The following is a 27,023-nucleotide window of genomic DNA, read 5'->3' as shown; positions in this document are numbered from 1 at the left end:
AAGCCCTCAAAGCTCAACAGTGCATCCTAATCCCAATAAAAACACTGGCACAGGGAAGTCACTAGAGCATTTGCAACCTACCTCATGTCCGTTTATCCTCTGAAACCTTAAATCTGGGGGCCTGTGCTTCTTTCTTCAAGAGGCAGATCACGGGTGTGTGAATTTCTAATAAAGAACTAAAGATCGGATGTAGATGGAGCCTTCTTCACTAATCCACTGTTTAAACACATGAGGAAGTGACTTCACCCACCCTGAGCCTCCCCAGAAAACAGCACAAACCTCCATGGTTCCTACAGCCATGAGACTAGCTATACTTGCACTAAAGTTTCAGGTTTTCTTTCTTAAGGTCTATGTCTATTGCTAAATGTATTCATTTTCTATGGCTGTAACAAATTACTGCAGACTTAATGTCTTAAAATGACACAAATTTATTATCTTACAGTTTGGGTGGTCAGAAGTCTTATTGGGCTCAAATCAAGGTGTTGAGGGCTGATTCCTTCTGAAAGCTCTGTGTGTGTGTGGGGCGGGGGTCGGTTCTCTTGCCTTTTCTAGCGTCTAGGGGCTGCCCACACTCCCTGGCTCATGGCCCCGTCCTCCACCCTCAAAACCAGCAGTGGCTGGTTGAGCCTTCCTCTGTGGTGACACTCTCTGTCTCCCTCTCTCACTTAGAAAGACCGTCGTGATTCTACTGGGCCACCTGGATAAACCCGGATCATCTCCCCACAGCTGGGCCAGCTGATTAGCAACCTTAATGCCATCTGCGACCTTAATCCCTCCTTGCCACGTAATGTAACACGTTCACAGATTCTGGGGATTAGGATGTGGACATCTTTGGCGGGGTAGGGGGAGGAATTATTCTATCTACCACCCTCAGGTTTTTCTTTAATTGTGTAAAGCTTGCCCCTGACCACTTCAAAGCATTTTCAAGATCAGAAAAATGCACATGAACCAACACAGCTTCCACTTTACCTGACTGTCATTCCTGTATAATGGTGCATGAAGTAATTCACATGAAAGGAACACGTGCTATAGCAAAGCCCCTGTCTCACTCCTCCCATGAGAACGTGAACCCCCTGACGGTAGGGGCTTTGTCCTTCTTTTGCATTCCTCACCACACATTCCACACTGTGGATGTCCCAATAAAGAGCTACTGAGATGAACTGAGTTATCGCAAAGTCAGTAAGTATCTGTACCTCTAAAGCTACACTTTGGATTAAGGATGAAGTGTAATCCATTGTCCAAGAAAAGAATTAAGAGACAAAAAAATGTCGGGAGGGAAAACCCTGTACCTTGAGCACAAAGTTGTCCTCAGCCTGGAGCTCCAGCTCCACCACAGCCTTCCTAACCAAAGCTTCGAAGTCGAGGTCTCTCCTCCGAGGGACATTCAGGGCGGGAAACAGGTCCCCGATCAGGCCCATGAACACGGGTATGTCGTCTGTCACAATCTTGGGGACGTTGAAGTCTCGCAGGCAGCGCATCAGGACTTGGTCCTCGGGCCGGTCAGGATCTCCTCGCTTCAGGGATCCCGCCACCACCAGCACAGACTTGATGGCCCTCAGGCCCCAGTCATAGTGATCCTGCGGGAAGGCAGCAGGGTTAGACCAGAGCTGCTGGGATGCACAACCCTATGGGCTCGGGCTAGTGTCTGCAGAATTAGACAGCACACCAGTACTAGGTCATTTTTGAGGCCAAGGCAGAGGCAAAGGAAAAGATTAACGACATAGTAGATCATGATCCAGGATCCTAGTTCCTGGTCTGACATTAGTTACTTTTCTGGCTGTTACGACGACAAAGGAGACACAGAGCATATGGGGGGGTGGGGGTCAGGGAGGTTAAACAGACCGCTTCCAAACCTATCTGGCTACTCCTTGAACATTCAGAGGGTGGAAGGGTTGTCAAGGAGGGAGATGTGTTAGTTCTCAGAGATGGCCGAAGGTGAGCGTACTTGCCTCAAAGAGGCCTTCAAACTCTGAGAAAAGGAGAAAAAAAAAGTTCCTTAAAATTTTTGTCAAAGGAGGAACCCAGAAGTCACAAGTTCTGAGAGTAGGCTCGTGGGAGGGTGGAGCGTACTGCTGACACCAGGGCTCGGAGTGGAGTGGTGAGGAAGGGGTGCAGCGTGCAGTTCAGAGCACAGACTCTGAGCTCAGACAGACCTCGGTTCAAGTCCCAGCTCTGCTACTTGCTTCACAGCAGGTCGTTATTTAATTAGAGCTGTGATGCATGCTACAGAGGACAATTCAGTGTGCAGGGAACGCAGAAACATAAAACTGACTCAGGTCCCCACTCCTGAGGCTGGGGACATCCCGTTCCTTCTGGCTTTGACTGCACTTCTTCCTCATCTGTGCTTGACTGGATCCCAGGTCTTCCTTTTCTTTCAACTTTTTATTTATTTATTTATTTATTTTTGGCTGCGCTGGGTCTTCATTGCTGCACTTGGGCTTTCTCTAGTTGAGGCGAGCAGGGGCTACTCTTCGTTGTGGTGTGCGGGCTTCTCATTGTGGTGGCTTCTCTTGTTGCAGAGCACGGACTCTAGGCACACAGGCTTCAGTAGTTGTGGCACGCGGGCTCAGTAGTTGCGGCTCTGGGGCTCTAGAGCACAGGCTCAGTAGTTGAGGCTCACGGGCTCTAGAGCACAGGCTCAGTAGTTGTGGCGCACAGGCTTAGCTGCTTCACGGCATGTGGGATCTTCTCGGACCAGGGCTCGAACCCGTGTCCCCTGCATTGGCAGGCAGATTCTTAACCACTGTGCCTCCAGGGAAGTCCCCTCAGGTCTTCCTCGATATTGTTTCTTCAGGGAAATCTGATCCTTAGCCCAGGCGCACCCACCGTGTCCTTCGCCTTCATCGTACACTGAACTCAAAGAGCAGCGTAGGTGCAGGAGCACACCCCGGGGAGGGCTATGACCTGGCGCCTCGGAAGAGGCAGGAGATGGGGCCGCACGTGGTCTTTTGCAGACAGTGATAAGGACGCTGGTCTTTATCCTAAGTACAGTGAGGACCATTTTTAAATGACCCCTCCAGCTGGTAGCTAAAGAATAGACATGAAGGACTGGGGTAGAGGTGGAGAAACTAGTAGAGAGGAACTTCCAAGCAAGAGACATGGGTGCTTGCAACAAAAGTGGTAGAAAGAAAATAAGAAGTATTTGAGAAATATCCACAGGGTAGAAAGAACAGCCGTTCATTCATGATTAGATGTGGGGCTGAGGAAGAGGAAGGTGTCAAGGATAACTCCAGGCTTCCAGAATCAGCAAGTGAGTAAGCGATTGTTCTCCTGAAGCCCTGAATGCAGCAGTGGGCCTGCGGTGGAGCTGGCAGGACCACTGGCTTTAGATACTGAGCTGGAGGTGCATTTTAGACAATCAGGGGACCTGTGGCATAGACCACTGAATATACAGGCTTTGAGTTCAACAGAGAAGTCTGGGATCGAGACGGGAAAGCGAGTCACTGGGCTGCAGCCAATGCTGGCTGAGGACCGACAGAGAGGATGCAGTGAGCCAGGGCCTGGGAAGTGTTGAGAAAACAGGGCAGGTGGCTTTTTTTTTTTTTTTTTTACCTAAATCCATTTTGGACAGATTTCACAGGACTGAGAGAGCTCACTTTGTGGCAGCAAAGGTGATCCAAGTAAACACCCCAAAGGGAAGAGAAACTCATTGCGGACGCCCAGGAAGCTTGATTGGCTGTCCGTGACACCAAGAAATTCTCCATCTAAGGCATAAACCTTGGAGGCTCTGGGTCATGTTGTAAGGTCTCTTCTTGGGAGGGGACCGGCCCTGGGCAGAAGCCACACTTAAGGACCAGCAGCAATGAGCAGCGTGGTACTGCTTAATGCCTGACTCTCTCTCCCCAACCTTCCTCCCATCTCTCGTTCCTTCAGGTACAGACCACTCCCTCCAAGGGCTTTCATTCGCCACTGCAATGTTTCTCATGGGACACTGGTCATCTATGAGGTGCTGCTAAGTATTCTATTAAAAAGGGAGTTCTGTGGTCAAATTGTTTTTTTTTTAATGCTGGGCTAAGAAAATGAACATGAATCTTTATTATAGATGTTTCTAGAGCGTTTAATATGCTTATGGGCACAGTGACTCTCTATGAGAAGGTTCTAATGTTTCCCTAACACACTGGCCCCAGAACCTGTCCAGAGCTGGGACAATCACACGCAACCGGTCGCCTGGTCTAACCAGGGATTGTACCTGTTTGGAGAGAAGCTCTTTGCACAACTCGTAAAGGGTGATGAACTTCCTGGCTAGTAACCGTGCTTCAATGAATCCTTCTGCCACAAGCATGATTTCACAGATCAACTCAAAGTCTGGAACGACCATCGCGCAAGGCCTGTGTAAGGGAGACAGAGGGCTGAGACAGTCCCAACCACGCAGTGGAGGGGAGCTTGTAAGACAAGAGACACTGGCTGAGATCACGGACGGAGGCATGTGTGAGTGTGAAAACTGAGACCTAAGCAATTATTTCATTGAAGACTTTCAATGTTAAGATGAGTTAGTAAGGATAAAGGGAGTAAACTCTCTTGCTGAAGGTGATGGATGATGTGAGCAGATGGGGACAGAGGTGGGGCTACAATGCAAGCCTTGTAACTTGGGTCCAGTGTGCCTTATACAAGGCACAGATTAGTAAAGCCTCAGTAATTAGCAGATTACCAATTAGTGATCCTCTATCATAGATTAGGGGCTAAGGTTGAGGAATAGAGTCTCTCTTGTTATCTGCAAGAAAATGAGAATCTATTTCTCCTCCTCAAAACTTGTCTCCTCCAAGTCTAGATGATCAAACTTATTCTATGCTTATTTGCATACAAATGTCAATACCTAATGCTGAGGTCTGAGGTAGGCACCTATGAACCCCACTTTGCCACAAAATGGTAAATATGAGAATATAGAAGGGGATTTTTGTCTATATATAAGGATTTATTGTGATTTTTTTTCCCCTCAAGGTCTAGAAACATTTTATTTTAAAATTAGTTAATTTTAAAATTAATTCATTAGGTATGTGATAGGAGACTAAAGTTGTTACGTTTCTTTAATTGCATTTTCCCTACACTGATATAAAATTTTCAAAAACATATCATTCAAGTACATTTTTTCTTTACATTATTTTAAATTGCATTCAAATTCAAAGGAGCAAGCAAATACTTAGATTCTCAAAATTAATTTGTAACCTAAAATAAGGTTAAATATGCATCCGTACAACGGAGTGCAATGCAGCTGTGAAAAATAATGCTGTAGAAGAAAAACGATTTAATGACACAGGAAAACATTAATTAATGAAGGCAGGGTACTAAACTCTATAGAGTCCATCCCAAGTTTGAAAAAGAAATACTCTTCCCCCACAATACTGGAAGGCAGGTGGCAAGGGGTCACACTGGCTTTCTCTGGATGATAGGACTGGGGTGGGCGGAGCAGAGTCTGGAATCAGACTGCCTAGGTTCAAACTCTAGTTCTGCTGCTTACTAATTGGGTTACTAGCTAACCTTAGTAACTACGGTTACCACCCTGGGCAATCTGCTGAATCTGTTTTCTCACAGTTCAAAGGGGGATCCTAATAGTATCTACCTCATAGGGTTTTTGTGAGAGTTAAATGTGAAAGTAGATGTATTTATTATTTTTACAAGTACTTTTCTGTTTTTCCCCCAAATTTTCTTCTATGGGTATATGTTCCCTTTAAATTCAGAGGAAAAAATGTAAGGAATAATTCTTATCAGGGTGATAACCCCTGTCCAGTATTGTTCATAGCACACAGTTTATTTAATAAATACTTTGCATAAGCAAATAGTGATCAGTATAGTACTCTGTGGCACCAGTTCCCACAGCCTGCTGACATTCTTGGTTAAGGAGGGGATCTGCCTGAAGGAGGAGGTACCGGCCCACCCCTGGAGCACTGAAAGTGGGGGACTGAAGGACACAGGGAGCTTTCCAGTGGCCTCCTGGGCCTCCATGTCCCCAACAGAGAGCGCTGGGTCTCAGTCCAAAGACGAGACAGACAGCTTTGTTTTCGCTCTCACGGCCTCTCTCTCTCGGGTACCAGTTCAGTAGACAGACAATCAGAAGCCATGAAGGATCTTTCAGCTTTCTCTTTGTTGGGCTGACTTCTCTTTTCTGAAAAAAGAACGAAGACTCCAGCCCCTGCTAGGAAATGCTTTTGTGTTTTCTTATCTCAATAAAGAAGATTTAAAAGCGTGGCATATCCACTGGTGGCAAAGGTAAAATAAAAGAGGTGCTATCATGTATCACCTGTGAGACGGTCATTCAGCACAGCTCTTTGTAGAAAGCAATTTGGTAATGTGTATCAAGAGCCTTAAAAATGTTCCTCCCTGTTAATTCAGTGATTCCATTCCTGGGAAGCTAGCCGAAGAAAATAATCATGCATACAAAAAAAATACTTATGTATATTATACCATGATGAATAAATTTATTTTAACTGTTATATTTAACTACTGTGGACTAGTTAACTACATTGCGGACCATGCATTTGATAGAATAAAATGCAGTCATGAAATGAGATTTCTTAAGAATACCTAACAGAAGAAGAAACCATTTATGATAGGATTATGATAGACTATGAAATGAAAAAACAAAACAATACAAAACTGTGTGTAGACCACACACGTAGACTACAAATGCATGACTTTATATGCCTGTAAAGAAAAGAACACAATTAAGCAAAAAATAATTTTACTGGTGATGGCATTAAACGTGGTTTTGTGAAATCTACCTTTTTATATGTTCCACATTTCTTTTAATATATATGTCATACATTTTCAGTGGAAAAAATAAAAGAAGCTTCTCTCTGGGGCCCTTGCACGGGGCAGACGCTCACCTGAACAGAGCCTTGAGGTTTTCCGGAAGCTCCGTGCGGCCGGCGTAGCCTGGGTTCATGGTGATGAAGATGCCCACAGAAGGGTTCAGGCTAATCTCCTCTCCAAGGAAGCTGAACCGCTGCTTCTTATCTCGAATTGCATCTTGAATGCTTTTTACCTGGTGAACAAGTCGGAAAATGCTCCTTCTGCGTACCAGAGGCGGAGTGGTAGCTAAGGCTGGGACCCTGTGGTCACACAACACAAACACTTGCTCTGGGCCCCCCTTCACGGAAGGACAGGACTGGCGACTGCACCCTGGGCTCTTTACCGATGGGCACTGGGTGCATGTCCACAAGAAATCTGGCCACCCGTATCCCCATATCCACGCTTATCACATGGTGCCTAAGAGGTTGGGGGTGAACAGCAGACAACTCTGACCGCCAGTCCTCTCCACACTGACCACTGTCTTGAGCACTGTTCTGTATTACGTCATGTGACCCTCACCAGGATGCTCTGAGCCGGGGCTCTTTAGTACCATCGTCCCCTTTCTCCATAAAGAACTGTAAGCACCCAGAGGTGGAGTAGTTTGCTGAGCCCTACACGGCTGCTAAGTGCTGGCGTCTGCCTCTGAATCCAGGCGCGTGGATTCCGGAGCCTGGGCTCTTAGCTGCTACACGATGGAGAGAACGCTAGGACCTACCCCCTAGGCTTGTTCTAAGGAGTAAATGAAATAAAGTCTGCAAGGAGTTTAGCACACAGAAAACGCTCAAAAATAGCAGCTAACATGGGAACTCTTGATGTGACCGCCGCCATCACTGCAGTGTGCCCTCATCTGGATCTAACCCTCTCGGCTACTCCCCCGTCTACATCTCTAGAACAGACCTGGAAAACACAGGCGACTCCGGTAGGGATGGAGCGTATGGTGAGGAGGGGAGGACAAAGCAAAGGGAGGCTGGGTCAGGTCCCCAGGGGCTATTCGTGCCTTTCTAAAGAGATTAGACTTTTCCTTAAATGTGGTCTGGAGCCGGAGGGGATTTAATAAGCTGAAGGTTGACCTGGTTAGACCTAGATTCTAGATCATACTTGTAGCAGTGGAAGGAGAGACAGAAATGAACACCTGGTGCTTTGGAAAAGCGTGTGTGATAATGATCAGCAACAGAAGGAGGGAGGACAAAAGGGGCTCACTTGTCCAGCCAGGCCTGGGATGTCTCTGAGTATTTCTAGCCTCTCAGGGCTCTTGAGAGCAAAGCCGGGAAGCTGGGGCCGGCGCAAGGGTTTGAATGAGGCTCGTGCATATCAGCTGTGCTCAGGGTGTTTAGAATAGTCAGGGGTTCCGTGGAGTTGGGCTGCAGGGATATGTGTGTGTGTGTGTGTGTGTGTGTGTGTGTGTGTGAGTGAGAGAGAGAGACAGAAAGACAGAGAGAGAGAGAGAGAGAAGCACAGAGAAAAACAGCTGGAGTGTATATAAGAGAGAAGGAGAGGGCTTCCCTGGTGGCGCAGTGGTTGAGAATCTGCCTGCCAATGCAGGAGACACGGGTTCGAGCCCTGGTCTGGGAAGATCCCACATGCCGCGGAGCAACTGGGCCCGTGAGCCACGACTACTGAGCCTGCGCGTCTGGAGCCTGTGCTCCGCAACGGGAGAGGCCGCGACAGTGAGAGGCCCGCGCACCGCGATGAAGAGTGGCCCCCGCTCGCCGCAACTAGAGAAAGCCCTCGCACAGAAACGAAGACCCAACACAGCCAAAAATAAATATAAATAAATAAATAAATTTATTAAAAAAAGAAAAAAAGAGAAGGAGAGAGAACAGTTGGATCTTAAACGAGAGAGACAGAGAGCCAGCTGGACCACGTACCAGAGAGAGACAGAGACAGAGAGAGACAGAGAGACAGAGAAGGAGAGGGAGGGAGAGAGAGAGAGCTGGACCATAAACAAAAGAGAGAGACAGACAGATAGAAACAGAGACAGAGAGAATTAAAGCTGGAACACTTTTAAAAGAGAGACAGAGACAGAGAGACAGCTGGACCAGAGAGACAGACACACAGACAGACAGAGACAGAGAGAGAGAAGGAGAGAGAGAGGAAGAGAGCCTGAAGGCAGCTGGACCATCCACCATGGGCAAGGCTCTCTCCAGTGCCTGGAAGGGCGGTATCTGCCAGAACGCCTGGCGGGTCCACAGTTGGGATTCAGCTGCTTCCCCAAGTGAAGCTCTGATGACAGAACACGTCTGAGCTCACAGCAGTTAGCTGGAGGCTGAAATGTCTTTTCCGCGCACAGCATGTCAGCGTGTCCTGGCAGAGGCAGCCTCCAGCACCCAGCACGCTGGCCAAACAGCTTGGGCTCTGCTGGTTCCCGTGGCACTCGTAGCATGCTGGGCCATGGGGCCTCTCGCCACCCTCATCACCCCACGAGGCCTGCGAGTGGGGAAGGCGGGGGTCTCTCCTTCCGCCCCGGTCCTGCCACCTGTAAAATACACAGAGCTCTCCCCTTGTGGCGGAGTGGGGAAGGGACTTTCATTACTCCTTGCAAATGGCTCTGACACCTTCGGGCTAAGGCCAGAGCCCGGACCCTTTCTGCCATTCGCTGTGACTCAGCACTCTCTCCTGCACCCCGAGGCCCAGACACCTCACGCTCAGCGAGAGTCTGTGAGGCACTGTAGGACTTGCGGCATCCGTGCTTTTGTGTAAAATTCTGCGGGGGCTCTTGAGGGAGAGTGTTGGACAGACTCGAGGAGGCAGTTAAGGCTGGAGCCTCAGTGCTGACAGCAGCCTCTGACGGCCGGGCTCACGCAGGACAGGAGGCCGTCTGCCTGGCATTTCCTTGCTGCCTTAGAAGCAGCGGAGGTCCACGGAACAAGCACTGGACTGTAATGGTGCCCGGGGTGCAGGGGGCCTGGTAAAGTCCGGAGGTCCTCCAGGAGGCGGTGGGGTGGGGGGAGGGTACAAGCAGGTGAACCGCAGCCCAGCCAGGTGGAGGTGCACACACAGGTAGCTACGGACTGCATCTAAGGTGCCAGGTACACTCCTCACTCGTGGGGGTCCGTTTCCCCACTAAAGACTCATCACTTTTGCCATGGGGAACAATAACGAAATAATAACTGCCGTTTACTGAGCAACCTGATATGTATCAGGCGCTTTTCTGAGAATTTTATGTGAATTAACCCATTCAGTCCTTTCAGCAGCTGTATGAGATGGGTGGATCCTCATTTCATAGATGGGGAGACCGAGGCTGAAGGCAGTGAAGACTGTGCTACAGTCCTGGAAGATGCAGGCATTAGGGGAGGCATGAGGGAACTCTATACTATTTTGCAACTTTTCTGTAATTGGTTTTCTATGATTTCCTACAATTCTAAAATAAATTCAAAATAAAAGGTTAAAAGAAAAATGAAACCTGCCAGATGTCTAACAGTTGGTAAGTGGGGCAACCTGCGTTAAAACCAGGCAGTCTGGGGCCAAAGCGTATGCTTTCAGCCACTTCGCCACACGGCCTCCTACCAGCAGGAGCACGGCCAGCCACGCACAGCTCCTCAGCTAATATATACCGTCTCAGAGAAATCTGCTTTGCTCTGAAAACAATCATGTTTGTTACAGTTCAGAGACGTAGGTTTCCATGAAATAAAAAAGGTGCTTTCTCCACCCATTAAGAAAACAAACAAAAATGGAGAGCTATGTAGAAACCAGTGTCCTCAACTGGGGGTGATTTTGCACCTGCCCTCCCCAGGGGACATTTGGCCACATATGGAGACATGTCTGTTGTCACAACTAGGGGGGAGGTTGCTGCTTGCATCTAGTGGGTAGAGGCCAGGGATGTAGCTAAACATCCTGAAACGCACAAGACAGATCCTTGCAACAAAGAATTTTCAGGCCGAAGACAGCCTTAGTCCCTAAGTTGAGAAAACCATGATCTGGACCAAACATTTCACCAATGAGGAAACTGAGGCCAAGAAGATACAAGTGAATTGTCCACCATTCCACACCTTGTGTCCCTGGGTCCTACCAAATTCGCATGCACATTCTTGGCCCCAGCCCAGACTGACCAAATCAGAAATTCTGGGGGTGTGGTCCAACAAAGCATCTCTTAATAAGCCCTCCGGGTGATCCTGATGCATGCTGTAGTCCAAGAACCACTGCAGTCCAGTCAGTTCTTGGATTTCTACTCGTACTTGCTTCTGCCCAGGTGTCTCCACTCATACCTGCAGACTGACCCCCCTCCACCTCTCAAGGAGCCTGAGTCCTCCGATCCTTCTGCCCCACCTGCCATGGAGAGGACGTGTCCCTGCAGCCCACTCACCTGGACCAGCCAGGCTTGATCCTGTGGGTCTTGGTGTGAACCCAAGATCCACGGTCCTCAAGGATTTTCTCTTTACTTTACAGTCTCCCTCTGAGCTCTGGTTCTCAATGTTTGCTGAACATGAGAACCATGCAGGAAGGTTTTTTTTGAACTTTGATGCCTAGGTCCTGCCCCAGACCAATGAAATCAGAATCTTTGGGGTGGAGACTGTGCATTTGTACACTGCTATTCTTCAGAATTGCCAGGCAATTCTAATGTGCAACCAGGGTGGAGAATACTGCACCCAGGGCAGCTTGTCTCCAACTTCATGGTGCCTATGAACCACTGGGGGTCTTGTGAAAATGCAGACTCTGTTACAGCAGGTCTGTGGTGGGTTTGAGAGTCTGCGTTTCTAATAAGTTCCCAGGGGATGCTGACGCTGCTGGCCCACCGCTGGAGCAGCACGGGGCTAGATGCCACCACCCCACCCGGCACCCTCCACTGTCCATTCTCAGGACAGCTGGTGGCCAATTAAGTGTCCTTGCCCCTGGACCACAATGCCCCATTCCAATTCATGACCCTCCACTGCCTCTTGACTAGATGCGCTCGCTTTCTTTCAGTTTCTACAGCCTTTAACTGCACCTCTTGAATGGAACTTCCTTTCTGCCTTATATTTTAGATGCATGTGTAGGTCTTACTTCTCTATATTGCAGGCCAGCTCTGATATCAAATGATCAGTCCTGCTATCTGCACAAGCCACGTGTGCTTGTCTGACCACAGTGGCTTGACTGGATATCTTAAGAATGACTTCTTTCCCTCCAAAGACTGGAAGTTAGTGATCACAGACGGTTCTGCCCCATACCCTCCCACCCAGGTAGGGCCTTGCATCAGACACACTGGTGAAGTATCAAAGTCATCCCATCTTACCTGCAGGTGATAAATTTTAAGGAGGTCATCGGCTAGCCCTAGGCTATGCTCCTCCTCGCAGCTTTTTCTCCACACCCCTCTACGTTGCCCCCCTACATTCTAAGGAAGTGGCCCATTCATTCTGTGGTCCCCTGGGGTCATTCTCTTCTCCAGCCTTTGCCCCCAGATGCCATGCGTTATTAAAATCCTGCCTGGCTCACTCCATGCTTCTCTCTGCAGTGGCAGATTGGAGCCTGCTGCCTTCAGGAAGTACAAACCACTCATCACTTTTTACATTTAAAAAAATATTTCTATGTTTTTACTTTAGACCTTAAACTCCTATATAAAGGGTGTTACATGGGAGTTCCCTTGGCTCTGAGATGCCAGCATTTGTTCGGCTCCTTGAGTACTTGGAACACTGCTATGATGGGCTCCCGAGTCCCTGCTAGCTGCTCTGCTGCTTCTAGCCACTTGCTGCCCCAGCCCAGCCCACTGCCAGGGCTCGTACCTATGGAAGGGACAAAGTAGCAGGGACGCCTGACCAGGCAGTGTGGAGGGGGACCAGGGGCTGGAGGTACAGAGTAGTGGCGCATGTCCCCTGGCCCAGATAACACAAGGCCTAGGGAGCTGATTGCAATCGTAGTAGCAAAATTCCCAAAAAAAGTATGTAGTATCTTATACGTTTTAAAAATAACAGAGTAATTGTTCTTGGAATTGCCACAGTTTTCCCAATTGGATATGCAATTCTGCTTGACCAATCTGACAGAGACATGAAAATTTCCACCTCCAAGACTACCGAGGCATGCTCACTTTTGTAGAAGTTACTGGAAAGAGGGGCACAGACATGTGAGGAGAGGAGAGGAGGAGAGGCAGGAGAGGAGGGGTAGGGCGGGTAGAACTGTCACAGCTGGTGCAGCTTCTGCACCAATATGCCAGCCTGGATTGCAGCGTGAACAGTTAGTGCAATTTTCTCCTTGGATGGGTCTATGATTTTAAATGGTACTGGCTCAAATTTTGCCCAGGGTGTTGTCAGACCACTTTCTTGAGGATGTTTCCTATGATGTATTCCTAGACGAGAGTGTGGAAGCATCAGGGAATTCCAGATTGAATTTATTTCATTTAATTCCAGAAGCAAAAGGGAATTAATCTTGAACTCACCACTGACCTTGTGTTGGGCAGTTTCAAAATACTGTAAGGCAAATTCACAGCGTCTGTCTACTATGCACTGGGGACAGTGGCTGTTGGGCACTGCCTCATCAGTTAGGACACTGTTAAGTTTGTTAAGATAGCCAGAACCTGGCCGGCTGAGAAGGAGTGAACAGTGCAGGGGAGACTTCTGAGACCAGGGAGTAGACCTTCTTCCCTGTCCTGTGTGTTCCAGCCTTCTACTTTTCTTCAACCCATTTCCTACAGGGTTCAGGTAATAATGATAGTAATCATGAACATCACCACCACCCCCACCATCATCATCATCATGGTCATCCCCATCATTATTATCATCACCACCACCACCATCATCATCATGGTCATCCCCATCATTATGATCATCACCACCACCATCATCATCATCATGGTCATCCCCATCATTATTATCATCAAACCCCACCATCACCATCATCATCATCATGGTCATCCCCATCATTATTATCATCAACCCCACCATCACCATCATCATCATCATGGTCATCCCCATCATTATGATCATCACCACCACCATCATCATCATCATGGTCATCCCCATCATTATTATCATCACCACCACCACCATCATCATCATGGTCATCCCCATCATTATTATCATCACCATCACCATCATCATCATCATGGTCATCCCCATCATTATGATCATCACCACCACCACCATCATCATCATGGTCATCCCCATCATTATTATCATCAAACCCCACCATCACCATCATCATCATCATGGTCATCCCCATCATTATTATCATCACCACCACCATCATCATCATCATGGTCATCCCCATCATTATTATCATCAACCCCACCATCACCATCATCATCATCATGGTCATCCCCATCATTATGATCATCACCACCACCATCATCATCATCATGGTCATCCCCATCATTATTATCATCAACCCCACCATCACCATCATCATCATCATGGTCATCCCCATCATTATTATCATCACCACCACCATCATTATCATCATGGTCATCCCCATCATTATTATCATCACCACCATCATCATCATGGTCATCCCCATCATTATTATCATCACCACCACCATCATTATCATCATGGTCATCCTCATCATTATTATCATCACCATCATCATCATCATGGTCATCCCCATCATTATTATCATCACCATCACCATCATCATCATCATGGTCATCCCCATCATTATTATCATCACCACCACCACCATCATCATCATGGTCATCCCCATCATTATTATCATCACCATCATCATCATCATGGTCATCCCCATCATTATTATCATCACCACCACCACCATCATCATCATGGTCATCACCATCATCATCATCATGGTCATCCCCATCATTATTATCATCACCATCACCATCATCATCATCATGGTCATCCCCATCATTATTATCATCACCACCACCACCATCATCATCATGGTCATCACCATCATCATCTCATCACCACCACCACCACCACCATTACCACCATCATCATGGTCATCACCATCATTATCATTATCACCATCACCACCACCATAAACATCAACACCACCATCAGCATCATAACAGAGACTAACATTTATTGTGTGCCTACTATGTGTAGGGCTTTGTTTTAAGTGCTTTACATATGTTAACTCACTTAATAATTACTACAACTGCATCTAGTAGGTATTAGTATTATTAACTCCCTACAAATGTGGAACTTGAGACATGGACTTGCCCAAGGTCACACAGCTAGTAAAGTGGCAGAACCAGAACTGAACACTGGCAGTGTGGTTTCAGAGCTTACACACATAACCACTTCTCCCCTGCCTTGTCTGGCTAACTCCACTCTACAAGAACCTGCTTCTTTTAAAAGCCCAATTCCATGTGGAACTTGTTTATATCTCTGGAGCCCAAGAAGTGGTCTCTGCTGACCTTGTTGTGGCTCCCACCTTTTGCTCTTCCCCTGGGCTCCTTGTGGGGACACACGGAGACAGCCCATCAGCAACCCCAGGCACTGAGTGCTGCATCAGGACACCACAGGTGTGACTATTCATGATGAACGGTCCTGGATTTAAGTCAGGCAGTAACAGCAGCACAGCCTAGCTGATGAGAACAAGAAGTGCTCTCCAGAAGCTGTGGCAAGCAGCCAGGAGAGGGGGCAGAAAATCATAAAAGCAAAGATGAAAGAGGTGGACATAAAGATGGGTAGAAATAATTATGGGTTATCGATCCCAATAGACACTGTGGCAAGAAGCTTATGCTTCTCTCTTGATTTTCAGAACCATTCTAGGCCTAGAATTAGTACTTCAAGAAAGGTTTATTTTCTTTTACTCTACATCTTATATCACAAAATTCAAACAGTCTTTACAGAAGCATCATTCCTGGTTCCAAGTTGTGAGGTGACTACTTGGAGGTGAATGCAGTCAGTGGACGTGTTTTGTTTGTTCAGCTCAGGTTTTGTTTTTAATTAAATAAATTGCCAACTTTTAGAAATCTAGAGATTTTTAATAAAAATCTGGACTCTCAGCTTCTCCTTAAAATGTAAAAGATCTGGCAACACCAGCCTCATATTCTCACGAGGCAGAGGTGTGCTAGTAAACGTGTAACAACCAGCGCTCCAGGAAAAAAAAATGCTCCAATTTGTAGGATTTGCCCATTTCTGTGGTAGCCAATTTCAAGCTCCCAATGTGACAGCACAATCAGCTCTTGTGAACCAAGCCAGTCAAGGGTTTTCAGCTGAGACAGTGTTCAGGCAGCTCTTTGACTTACTTCTTCTGCCTACTCCTACTGAATCAAACAACCCTAAGGAAGGGAAGACCCTGTATCAACCATGGGAACAAGAGAAGAACCTACGTTTCTGCAACTTTCAGAAGCTTCACCAAGAAACAGTGCAGACAAGCATCAGCAAGTTGGTACAAAGCAGACTTTCAGCAAAGGTTTGTTCACTTTTTTCTACCCCCCCCTTTCTGCTGCTTCCACTGTCTATGGGATCCTTACCCAAATCCAAATCCTCTCCATCTTTTCAAGGCCTGGCTTCAAGATAACAGAAATCAAATCACATCTAGAACACTGAAGAGTGTCTCAAGAACTCAAGATTTCTGAAGTTAGGAATAGTGTCCTATTCAACTGGGACCCTTCACACTGGCCTTGAGCACAGCACTGACTGCCGTAGGTGTTTAGTAAGCGCTTCCTGGGTGACCTGAAAGACAAGCGGCACGCTTAGGGGAAATCTAACCCAAAAACTGATTTTCTTCATCCAACAATACTCGTGCTGCCCCCTCACTCTGTACATAATTAAGTGAACGAGGCTGAGCGAGGTGGAGCGCCTGGCTAGGACGCTCAGTGAGGAAACGGATGAGCTGAATTTCAAGTCCTGGTCTGACAACTTCCCCAGTCTGTGCCTCTTCTAAGGAGCCGGGCTCTGCCATCTCTTTGGATCCTTTCCTACCCCTATGGAGCAGGTGCATGGGCGTTCTTTCTTCCTGTTTTACAGAGGAGGAAGTGGGAAGTCATGGCCAGTAAATGGGTCCATCTTGGTAGGGACCAGCACGATACCCATATCCTGCACCCAGGCCTGATTTTAGCAGGTGGAAGAAAGGGCAGGAAATGCAACAGGGGAAAGGGTAGAGGCAAGTGGATGAGGAGAGGGTAAACGCAAGAGGATGCACAAGTCCTCAGGGCTTGGCATGAAGACCACAGCGCTCCCATCAAGTTCTGGCCCCCATACCTGCACAGCCACCACTGACAAGACCTCCACGGAGATTCGATTAAACTCATCAAAACAGCCCCAGGCACCGGTCTGAGCGAGGCCCTTGTAGATGTTGCCGCAAGACTGCAACAAAATGTACAAAGATTAAATTACTATCTGCTGGGCTTACTGTTACACATCTAAGTAATTTTCCATCCCCTTTATTATAGAACTTCCAGTTCCCTAAAGACCACTGGTTAGAAACTCATATTAAAATTTCAAGGACAATTAAAATTTTGATGGCTTTGGGTGCCAACATAAGTCATGGGATCAAACAGAACCTTTTCAAGACACTTCGACCAAAATCCCTTTAAAATGTTATCAGGCTTGTATTGATTCTGTAGCTTTCAAAATCCCAGGAAACGAATAAAATATTATATTTCTTGCACCATACAGACAAAAATCCTTCCACTCAGCCTTTGGCATGTGCTGATGAAAAAGTTTATGTCTGTATCTTTGAATTCATGCAAAATACCCAGATTTCCCAGAGTGATGGGAAGCTGGAGATGGGGGTGGGAAGGGATAACCTCTTTTGGAAATAAATTACAGGTAAATCTTTTTAAATGAGAGTAAGGGAATAATTTCAGATGGAAGATGGTATATCTGTCCTAAAAATGAAAACCACTCTGGCCATTCAATGTGAACTAGTAAACCATGGAGCCATATAAAGGGAGAGACGACTGGGAGACACTCAAGGCCATTGGCAAGGAAACATCACTGATGTGCTCAGAACGTGCAGATAGTCAAAAAGTTCATTCATTTACTCAGTGGGCATTTTTTGACCATCTGCTCCATGCATAGCTCACGTGCTAGACCCAGAGAGGCTCAGTCCCTCTAAGAGCTTCTAGTTAGGTTGTGGAGATAAGGCATACAAATAAAACAGGTAAATTGCTACACGAGCAGTGGTTCCAATGGATAATATAGACCACAAATGTTATGCAGTTCAGAGAGGGGTGGGTCAAAGTGCTCTAGACGGATCAGTTTTGCCAAAGAAGTGAATTTCACATAGTACTACAACAGCACTTTCCAAAGTTTATTTCAAGGAATGCCAAAGCTGGGAGATGCTCCTTGAAGACAAGACTCTCTGGTAAATCAAGTTTGGAAAACACTGCTTTCTATAACCCACTTTGGTCAATTTACAACGTATAAGGGCATTTTAAGGGTCCTGAGAAGTCAGGCAAAATTAAATTAGTTCAACTCTGTTATATGGCTAGGATTTTTTTTTTCCTCATGTGACCCCTGATTTTCTCAGAACGCATTCTGGCAAACATTAGTGTAGTGGAAGGAACACAAGAACAGAACCAGAAGATCTGGAGTATTGATATCTCACAGAAGTACATGGTATCTTCAGAACATACATTGGAATCATGGCTTAATGAGATAACAGTGTCCGTGCAGGCATAGCAGAAGGATAAGGGCTTTCCAGGAGGAGGAAGGATTATGGACAAAGGATGAGCAATGTCATGGTATGTACAGAGAAAAATAAAGGTGTCATTTTGGCATGAAAGTTGATTAAATAAAGAGGGTCATGGTTCTGAAAAGGCCTGAATTATTATAAGAGATCTTTGGAGGTTTGGAGCAGAGAAAAACATGATTAAATCGGTATTTTAGGAGACCAAGTCTAACATCACATAAGCTAGGTTAGATGCGGGGCAGACTTTGAAAACAGAGGGAAGAATCAACCCCACCTTTTACTAAGCTCCTTGAATTAATTGATTTCTCTATTCATGCAACAAATCTACTCTGAGCCTGTGCTATGTGCCAGGGGTTGTCCTAGGTCATGAGGATTCAGCCCTGAACAAGGGAGAATTGACCCGATCCTCAAGGGTTTTGGATCCTAATGGGGAAAACAGACAACGAACACAAACATAAGAAACCATCAGTAGTGATAAGTCCCAATGGAGTCTTAACATGAGGGTAATGTGGCTATTTATTTATTCATTCTGTCTTATTGAGATGTAATGGACATGTAGCTATTTCAGACTGAGAAGTCACAGTCTGTCTGAGGAGGTGACATAAGTTCTAGGCATTGTGTTTGTGTGCTCAAAAAAATTCTGCAGGTGGATATTGCTAGTATTATATTCATGAGTGTGTGTGTGTGTGTATACATATGTATATATACACATATATATAATAAAACATAATATATACTTTATTTATATGACATACTTATATTCCCGAACTTCTGCTTAGTATTTGTGACATTTGACAGGTTGCCATATATACATGACACTTGTCAGGTTGCCACACACAAATATATATATACATAAAATAATAAAACAACCTGTCAACTATCACATACACACACATTACATATATGTATATCACATACACACATTATATATATATTGCCACCTGTCAAACGTTATAAACACTAAGTCAGAGTTTTGAAAATCAAAATCCATGCTTCTCCAGCTAACAGTGGTTTTAAAACTTTTTAAAGTTGTGGATACCTTTCATCAAATGGAAATCCAATACATAAAACAGAAGAAAGTAGAGTTTCCATAGGGGGATAATCGTCACCCCACACTTTACCCCCAAGGGCCTGAGCAGAACCCAGGACTCCATGTGGCCCCGTTTTTTGACAGGACACAACTAAGATGTCACCACAACAGCACAATGGTACCATTAGCTGGGCTGGGCTGTTGCCTTGCCATAAGACGGTGAGTTTCTGGGACAGGATATGGGCTCTCAGAATAAGGTTGAAGGCCTGGAAGCGAGAGCCTTGCTGAAGGAAGAATAAACATTGCTGACTGACTGGAATGATGGAAGGAAGGACAGGAAACAATGAAGATGTCTTAAGATGTCCACCCCGGCCCACGGGGAAAAATAAGATGATTAGTATTGCTGGGATGAGGAACCTGGCCGGAAGGAAACAGGGAGTCAGCAGGAACTGTCTGAGAAGAGTGTCGACCGAATATGAGAGGAGGGCATCCAAACGGAGGCCTCTGCTGCCTAGTTAAAGAGACTACCAGAACTTGGGTGAAGCTGGAAAACAGACTCAGGAGTCATCCGTGTAAAAGTAAAACTTGAAATGATGAAAAGGGGTCAAAAAATGAGATCAAGAAGGCAAGATCAGATAGAATTGTGGAAGGATGACGTTTCAGAAGCGTAGAGAGCAGGGTTTCTCAAGGAGTGGGTGTTCTACAGTATTGATGCCATGGAGAAGTCACAGAATTCCAGATACTTTCAGATTCAAAGTCATTTGATGTTTCAGCAATAGCCTCTCCAAACTGAGGTCCAGGGGGAAAGTATTGCTGCTATAACATGAAGAATGTCTTAGCACTAAAACAGCAACCATTTCCAGAGAAAGTGGCTAGTTTTATGGGTTTTCCAACCAGCACTAGTAGAGTAAAGCAAACCCTAACCCTAACCCTTTCCCCCAAGCCTCCACACAGTTCTCGCGTCCACCCCATTACCCGACGCCTCCCTACAGAATTCCTGAGGCAGAGGGGATTGTGAGGGTCCTTGACAAAGCCCAAACTCTCCTCTTTCCTCCTCCTCTGTTTCACCACCGACCCACACCCTCCCCATGTTCACTAAGTATCATTTAATTTTTTCAAGCTTCTCAATCTTTCTTTTCCGTTTCTGCTACCCCATCATCCGGCTTCTCTCCCTCTCTGGTTTGAACGGCTGCAGTGTTCTTCCTAAAAACGTTCCTCCCCCACCTTCCAGTCTCTTCCTGTCTCCCTTCATCTGGCTGCCCAGGGAGTCTTCCTTAAAGACCGTTTGTCTTCATCACACTCCGGCTTCAGTCCTGCAGCCTGCAGCGTTTCTGTGGCCTGACACCTCACGGTCAGAGCTTCCCAGTGGTCTTGTGCTCCTCCTCTCCTTGCTCAACCCCATCTCCCATCCTCCCCTGTTCCCCGATCCACTCGAATGGACTCCACCGTGGTTCTATGTTTGTTTCTAGCTTGTTCTCTGGAGACACTGAAACAGAATGCGCTGCTGTGAGTGATGCTGGTGAAAGCTCTTTCTGACCTTCACTCCTTTCCTCCCCTCGCCCCAGCCAAACCCTGTAAAGAGAGCTCAGGGTGAAGTCAGCACAGGGAGCAGGGGAAGGACAGCACCTGCACATAGAACTCAGTCCTGTTTCTGAAGCTGATGTTTTAGTGGGTGGGGCTGCGTTAAAATGTCACACGCCCTGTTTGGTGCTCATCCAAACCTTAACAACCTTAAACAACCTCAGCTCTGACCTCCTCCACGATGTCTTTTCTGACCAGCGCACTTGGTGGCTCTCCCACAGCTCTGGAGCATTCCAGGGATTAGAGTTCGTAGAACACGCATTAGCACTCAGGGTAATGCTGTCTGCTATCTCCCCTAATTATTTCATATACTGTTCCTGTCTCTCCTAATGGACTGGGTTATGCTCACCCTATCTATCTATTTATCTATCTGCCATTCATCTATTCTCTCTCTCATCTCTCTGTCATCTATCTACCTACGTATCTTTATTTTCTTTCTTTCTTCCTTCCTCCTTTCCTTCCTTCCTACCCATCTATCTCTCATATGTCTATCTATCTATCATCTATCATTTATCTATTTATATCTATCTTTCATCTATTATCTCTCTCTCTCATCTCTATCTGTTGACCTGCCTATGTTTTCTTTCTTTCTTTTTTTCCTTCCTTCTTTCTTCCTTTCTTTTTCTTTCTTTCTCTTTCTTTATCATCTATCTATCTACCTACCTGTCTATCTCTGATATCCCCCCATGATTCCCAACAGATGCTGAGCAATGGTGATGCTCAATAAATTAAGTTGATTGCTGGTGTGTACTTTGAGATAAAAATAATTCTGAATAGCTGGACAACAAAGGGAAGAGGAGGTTTGCAAACTGCTTACTTATTGGAGCTGTTTGGTTACAAAGCATGTTTGGTGTCTAGGGAGGAATCACCTTACCTTTGCTGCATCTCACTACGGCTATACGTACTGTTCTTGCTCTGATCTGTGTCTGTACTAGACACACATGACTGAAGCTTTGCACAGTTCAAACAAATTAAGGGCAGACCCCCTCCTCTCAGCCTGCACTCTTAGAGGAATTGGTGGGGTCAGGGTTCAGTAATAAGTTTTTGAAAGGACTGGGTAAAATGACCTTAGTGACCTCTGGCCACGGGGCCAACTCATCTCTTCCTGTTTCCCATGTTGAGCATGACTTAGAAGAAATCTGGCTGATTTTCTTCAATCAATACCCCAGGTCTTCCACATCTAAATGAGTGTGTCCTGCAGAATGTTGGGTGGGAGAGTATATTTATCTCAGCAGGGCTGCCATTGATCAACTCTAGAAGAATCTAGAAACTTAAAGTAATCCTTAAAGTTTAGCTTGTTCCTTTAGAGGGGAAAAAAATCGTTTCTTCTTCCAGCCTGCTTAAAGAGAAACAGCATCTTTATGTGTTCATCAATAAAGGCAACCATATTAAAATTTAGTGTGTGACTATGGGAAGACAGCTATTTTGGGTCTGAATCCTCATTTTGTTTGCTTTATATGAGAAAACATGATGCTACAGGATTCTGTAACTCTGCACAGCAAAATTTTATATACAAGAGAAATTATTAAAGTTATAGCAGATCAATCTCATTTACAGAGTTCTATATGTGGTAACTGAAAGTATTATCTTGCAGTCTCTAAATTTATTTTTAAATTTAATTTATTTTACAGGCAATATATCACATCATTTATATATATAAATATTTGATCTATTTAATGCAAATGTTTTCTTTTTCCACTCTAAATTTATTTACCTGCTATCCTGTTTTCAAAAGGGAACTTAAGGCAGTTTACAAAAATACATACAATAAAACAAAATAGAAATGAGACAGTGAGACAATCTGTTATTATGCTTTTTTTTAAAAAAAGAATCTGAATAAGGTCTAGTTGTGAGCAGAACGTTGATGGCTGAGAAGTGACCTAATGGGCCTCTTGTTTCTTTTGCCTTTCTCTATGACACAGAGCCTGGAATACATTAAAAAATGTAAAAATGATGAGTGCCTGGACGAAGAACATTACCCTTGCACTTGTCTTTTGTGTACCTCTTGCTAAGAGTAGAGGTTACTCTAGTATGTCTTCGGAAGCCAAACCTAGAATATTTTGCCCTTGTAGAAATTCTGGGGAAATGCCCACTTTTACACAAGAGCACATCTATGACTTTTATGTGAAGATTTTTATATCAGCCACTTATGAGCCCTTCTGTGGTTCTGGGTCAAATAATGAATTTAGGCCTTTGGATATATGTTCAGCTTCTTCATTTTACAGATGACGAAAGGAAGACCCCAGAGGTGAAGTCACCTCTCTGTGGTTGCAAAGCTCATCAGTGGAAGTGGATTCCACGGCATTAAAGTTACAGGGAGGTCCACAAGCTCCTGAGGGCAGGGGTCCTCAGGCCTCCCGTGAGGGAGCAGGGGCCTCCCTGTCTGGGCCTCTGAGCGAGACCAGGGCAGCGAGGATGAGCTGCTGCCCAGCTCCGAGCCCCCCGTGGCCGGGCCTGTACCTTGTAGCCCATCTGCTCGGAGCAGTTAAACACGTAGACCATGATGCCCAGTGCGCGGCCCAGGTCCTTGGTGGTCTCTGTCTTGCCTGTGCCTGCAGGTCCTGCTGGAGCCCCGCTCATGGTCAGGTGCAGAGACTGGGTGAGGGTGATGTAGCACCTGCCGAACACAGGAGGGTGGAGGTCACTCTCGGTGCCACAGGTGGCCCCACAAATAGCTCTGGCCCTGCTGGGTTCTAGTGAGAGAGAGCTGAGGTTCAAGGCCGTGAGAGACTTGGCACAGCTTCTGTGAAGGAAAGCCCAGAGCCCCCCGCTCTGTTCCCCTCTGCGCTGCAGGTGGAACTTTCTAAAGGATCATCTGATCATGATGCTCCCTCCCTGAAGGGCACCAGGGGCTCTCGGCCCGGCCCTTCCTGACCTTGCCCCCGCTTACTTCTCTAGCTCATTTCTCATGGGTCCCTTCCCCCCAGACCCAGTATGTTTAAGTCCATTCATGAAGAGCTATTTTCACTTGCCCAGTGCTATGGTCTGAACGTTTGTGTCCCCACTAAATTCATATGTGGAAATCCTAACCCCCGAAGACTGCGGTGTTAGGAGGTGGGGCCTCTGGGAGGTGATGAGGTCATGAAGGCGGAGCCCTCATGACTGGCTTAGTGCCTTATTAAAGAGGCTCCAGAGCGGTCCCTGCCCCTTCCACCATGTGAAAACACCGCGAGAAGGCACCAGCTGTGAGCCAGAAGAAGGGCCCTCACAAGAGCACGACTATGCTGGCACCTTGATCTTGGACTTCCCAGCGTCCAGAACTGTTGAGGCCAAGTCCCCCGAAAACTGAGTTCCTCTGCCGAGTTAATGATTAACCTCTGTACCCAAAACGTTATTCCTTTTCTCGTCCAACACCTGTTCCCCTCAAGATTGAGGGGTATCAAAGGGGGGATTGAAACTGCATACAAGCCCCTGTGTCCCTGTCCTTTAAGATAACAGCCTTTTGCTTTAGTCTCCCAGGCCTCCCCTGAGTCTCCAAAGGCTGGCTCAAGAGTTAATGATCAGGAAATGCAAAGATGGAGACACAAAGAATAGCTGTTGGACCAGGAAACTGGTACAGTTTAGACTCTAGACGAGCCCCACAGCAGGTCTCGAACACCCAGGCCCCTGAAAGCTACGGATACAGGCCCGACACACACCCCCAAGCTGTTCTTACCGGAAGCAGACCCCACCAGGTGAAAATTGCCAACCGCCAGCACTTACAGCCCAGACCGGTTGAAACCAGATGACTGGTGATACTCGAAACTTCACATTGATGCCAACCAATCCGCGAATAGGACAAGCTAACCAGGCTCCCTGCAGCCCCCTCCCTCACCCTCACGCTGCCTTTAAAACCTTTGTCTCCTAACCGGCAACTTGGAGATGGTCTTAGGACACTAGTCTACCATCTTCCCACGTTGCTGGGCTGCTGAATAAAGCAACTTTTCCTTTTCCATCAACACTTGTCTCTCGAATTGGCCTGTCGAGCGGCGAGCAGTTGAACTTGGGTTCCGTACCGGCCTTGTCCGGTTACACTGTGAGAAATAAATTTCTGTTGTTCATAAGCCACCTAGTGCTTGGTATTTTGTTACAGCTGACTGAACAGACTAAGATGCCAGACACAGTAGGACTGGGCTTGTCCCTCTCTCCTCCGCCATCCAGCTCCTGACCCTTCCTAGAGTCTACCCGGATCAGGTTCCTCTTCAATCTTTGCTTGGCTGATGGTTACTAACCCCCTGGGGCTCATTTTTGCCATGACTTCACCCACAAGTATTCCCTGACCCCTCAACAATGGGGTGAGTGAGCAGAGTGGCTCAGCTGAGCTCCCACTCCACTGCGCTCCACTGTAACTCCCAACTATATGTGTCATACACCTCTTCCATATATATCTTCATAAGAAGATGATGAAATGTGCCTTTGGGTAATAAGCCCATGAAAAGATGCTCGAAATCACTGATCATTAGGGAAATGCAAATTAAACCCACAATGAGATACCATGACACACCCACTAGGAGGGCTACAATCAAAAAGACAGACAATAACAAGTGCTGGTGAGGATGTGAGAAAACTGGGAACCTCATACATTGCTGGTGGGAATGTTAAATGGTACAGTTACTTAGGAAGACAGTTTGACAGTTTCTTAAAAAGTAAAGGTTACCATGTGATTCATCAATTCCCCTTCTAGGAATTACCCAAGGATAATATAAACGTATGTTCACACAAAGACTTATGCAGGAACGTTCAAAGCAGCAATATCCATAACACTAAGAAACTGGAAACAACCCAAATGTCCATCAACTGTGAATGGATAAACAAAATGTGATATATCCATGCAATGGAATACTATTTAGCAATATAATGGAATGAAGTAATGCTACATGTTACAACATGGATGAACCTGAAAAACATTATGCTAAGTGAAGGAAGTCAGATACAAAAGATCCCATATTATTTCATTTATGAAATGTCTGGAAAACACAGAGATAGACAGCAGATCAGTGGCTGTCTAGGAAGGGAGGTGAGGGTGAGGTCGGACTGCAAACAGGGTGACGGCAAGGTTCTAAAACTAGATTGTGGTAATGGCTGCACAAGTCTAAGAATTTACTAAAAATCATTGATTTGTACATTTGTAATGGGTGAACTTTAAGACATGTAAATTCTATCTCAATAAAGCTTTTAAAACCATGCCATTGACCTAACTTTTTAATACTTAGAAAATCAGTACAGAGGCTTTCAACTTGCAGGCTAGATGGGGAGGGGGCATCTGAGGGGGCCTCTGAAATGAACTCTCTTTGGTTCTGAATCTGATGCTAGAGTTGACCAGAAACTCTGAGTTAACACCTTTCTTGCCAGATGGTGACTGCATCCTCACTGCAACCAAAATTGTTTTGAAAAGACTTGGAGTTCCTGAACTCTCCTTTAATTAAGTGTGAAATTCCCATAGCTACCTCAGCCTTTGAAGATGAAACCCAGGAAGGTAGTTTCCCCAGGTGGAGAGGAGAGTATGCAGAATTATTATTCTACTTGGAGTTTTCCTGTGTAATGGGGGTGCTGGCTGCATTTAACTCCTGGTGAGCAGGGCTCATGCAGCTGCCTCACTTTTCCCTGTGAACTAAGCTCACATCAGAGTTGTTGATCTGTTAGGTGGGCCACGAAGTGAGGTGAGTCAGGGTTAAGGTGAAAAGCTAGGTCCCATCTCACCTTGCTCGGTCACTGTTACCATTTGGCAATGCTTCTCTCCAACACTGGTAGCTAGATCTTCAGAGTTCCATGTGCAGCCTTAACTGTACCTGCTCTCCTGGGCTGAGTTCTGGCTCCAGACTGGCCCCAAGGCCTTCTACCTCTGCCAGCCTCAGGTTCCTTCCAGAACCTGGAGGGCCTGCTGCAGTCCTGTACCCGCCCCCAGGAGGAAAGGCAGCTGCCTGGATGGGTGGGATCCTGGCCCCCAGCCAGCTCTCCTCCCCACTCTCTCTCCCACCCCCTTTCTGTCCCATGGCTGCCTTCTCTGCCAGCCAGAGGGCAATCCAGACCTCTTCTCTCTGTAGCAGCAGGGCTCTCAAGGAATCTGAGAGTCTAGAAGCACAAGGTTTCACAAAAATAGAATTCTCATAGAAAACTCAGGAATCTCCCA

General features: G+C 46.4%; 1 protein-coding gene across 1 annotated transcript in view; it reads right to left on the bottom strand.

Moving 5' to 3' along the window:
• Positions 1 to 27,023, bottom strand: part of DNAH9 (dynein axonemal heavy chain 9) — a 301,984-nt gene that overhangs the window by 167,869 nt on the left and 107,092 nt on the right. Inside the window, exons 27-31 of the mRNA XM_059908564.1 lie at positions 23,375 to 23,531; positions 16,869 to 16,973; positions 6,822 to 6,979; positions 4,190 to 4,328; positions 1,290 to 1,577 (exon numbers count right to left, since the gene is read on the bottom strand). Of these exons, the coding sequence (XP_059764547.1) occupies positions 1,290 to 1,577; positions 4,190 to 4,328; positions 6,822 to 6,979; positions 16,869 to 16,973; positions 23,375 to 23,531 (847 nt within the window). The remainder of the gene's footprint in view (positions 1 to 1,289; positions 1,578 to 4,189; positions 4,329 to 6,821; positions 6,980 to 16,868; positions 16,974 to 23,374; positions 23,532 to 27,023) is intronic.

Source organism: Balaenoptera ricei, chromosome 20 (assembly GCF_028023285.1).
Source record: "Balaenoptera ricei isolate mBalRic1 chromosome 20, mBalRic1.hap2, whole genome shotgun sequence".
In the NCBI taxonomy this organism is placed as follows: Eukaryota; Metazoa; Chordata; class Mammalia; order Artiodactyla; family Balaenopteridae; genus Balaenoptera; species Balaenoptera ricei.
Note: the sequence above shows the minus strand (reverse complement) of the source record. Positions and strands in the feature narration are given on the sequence as shown.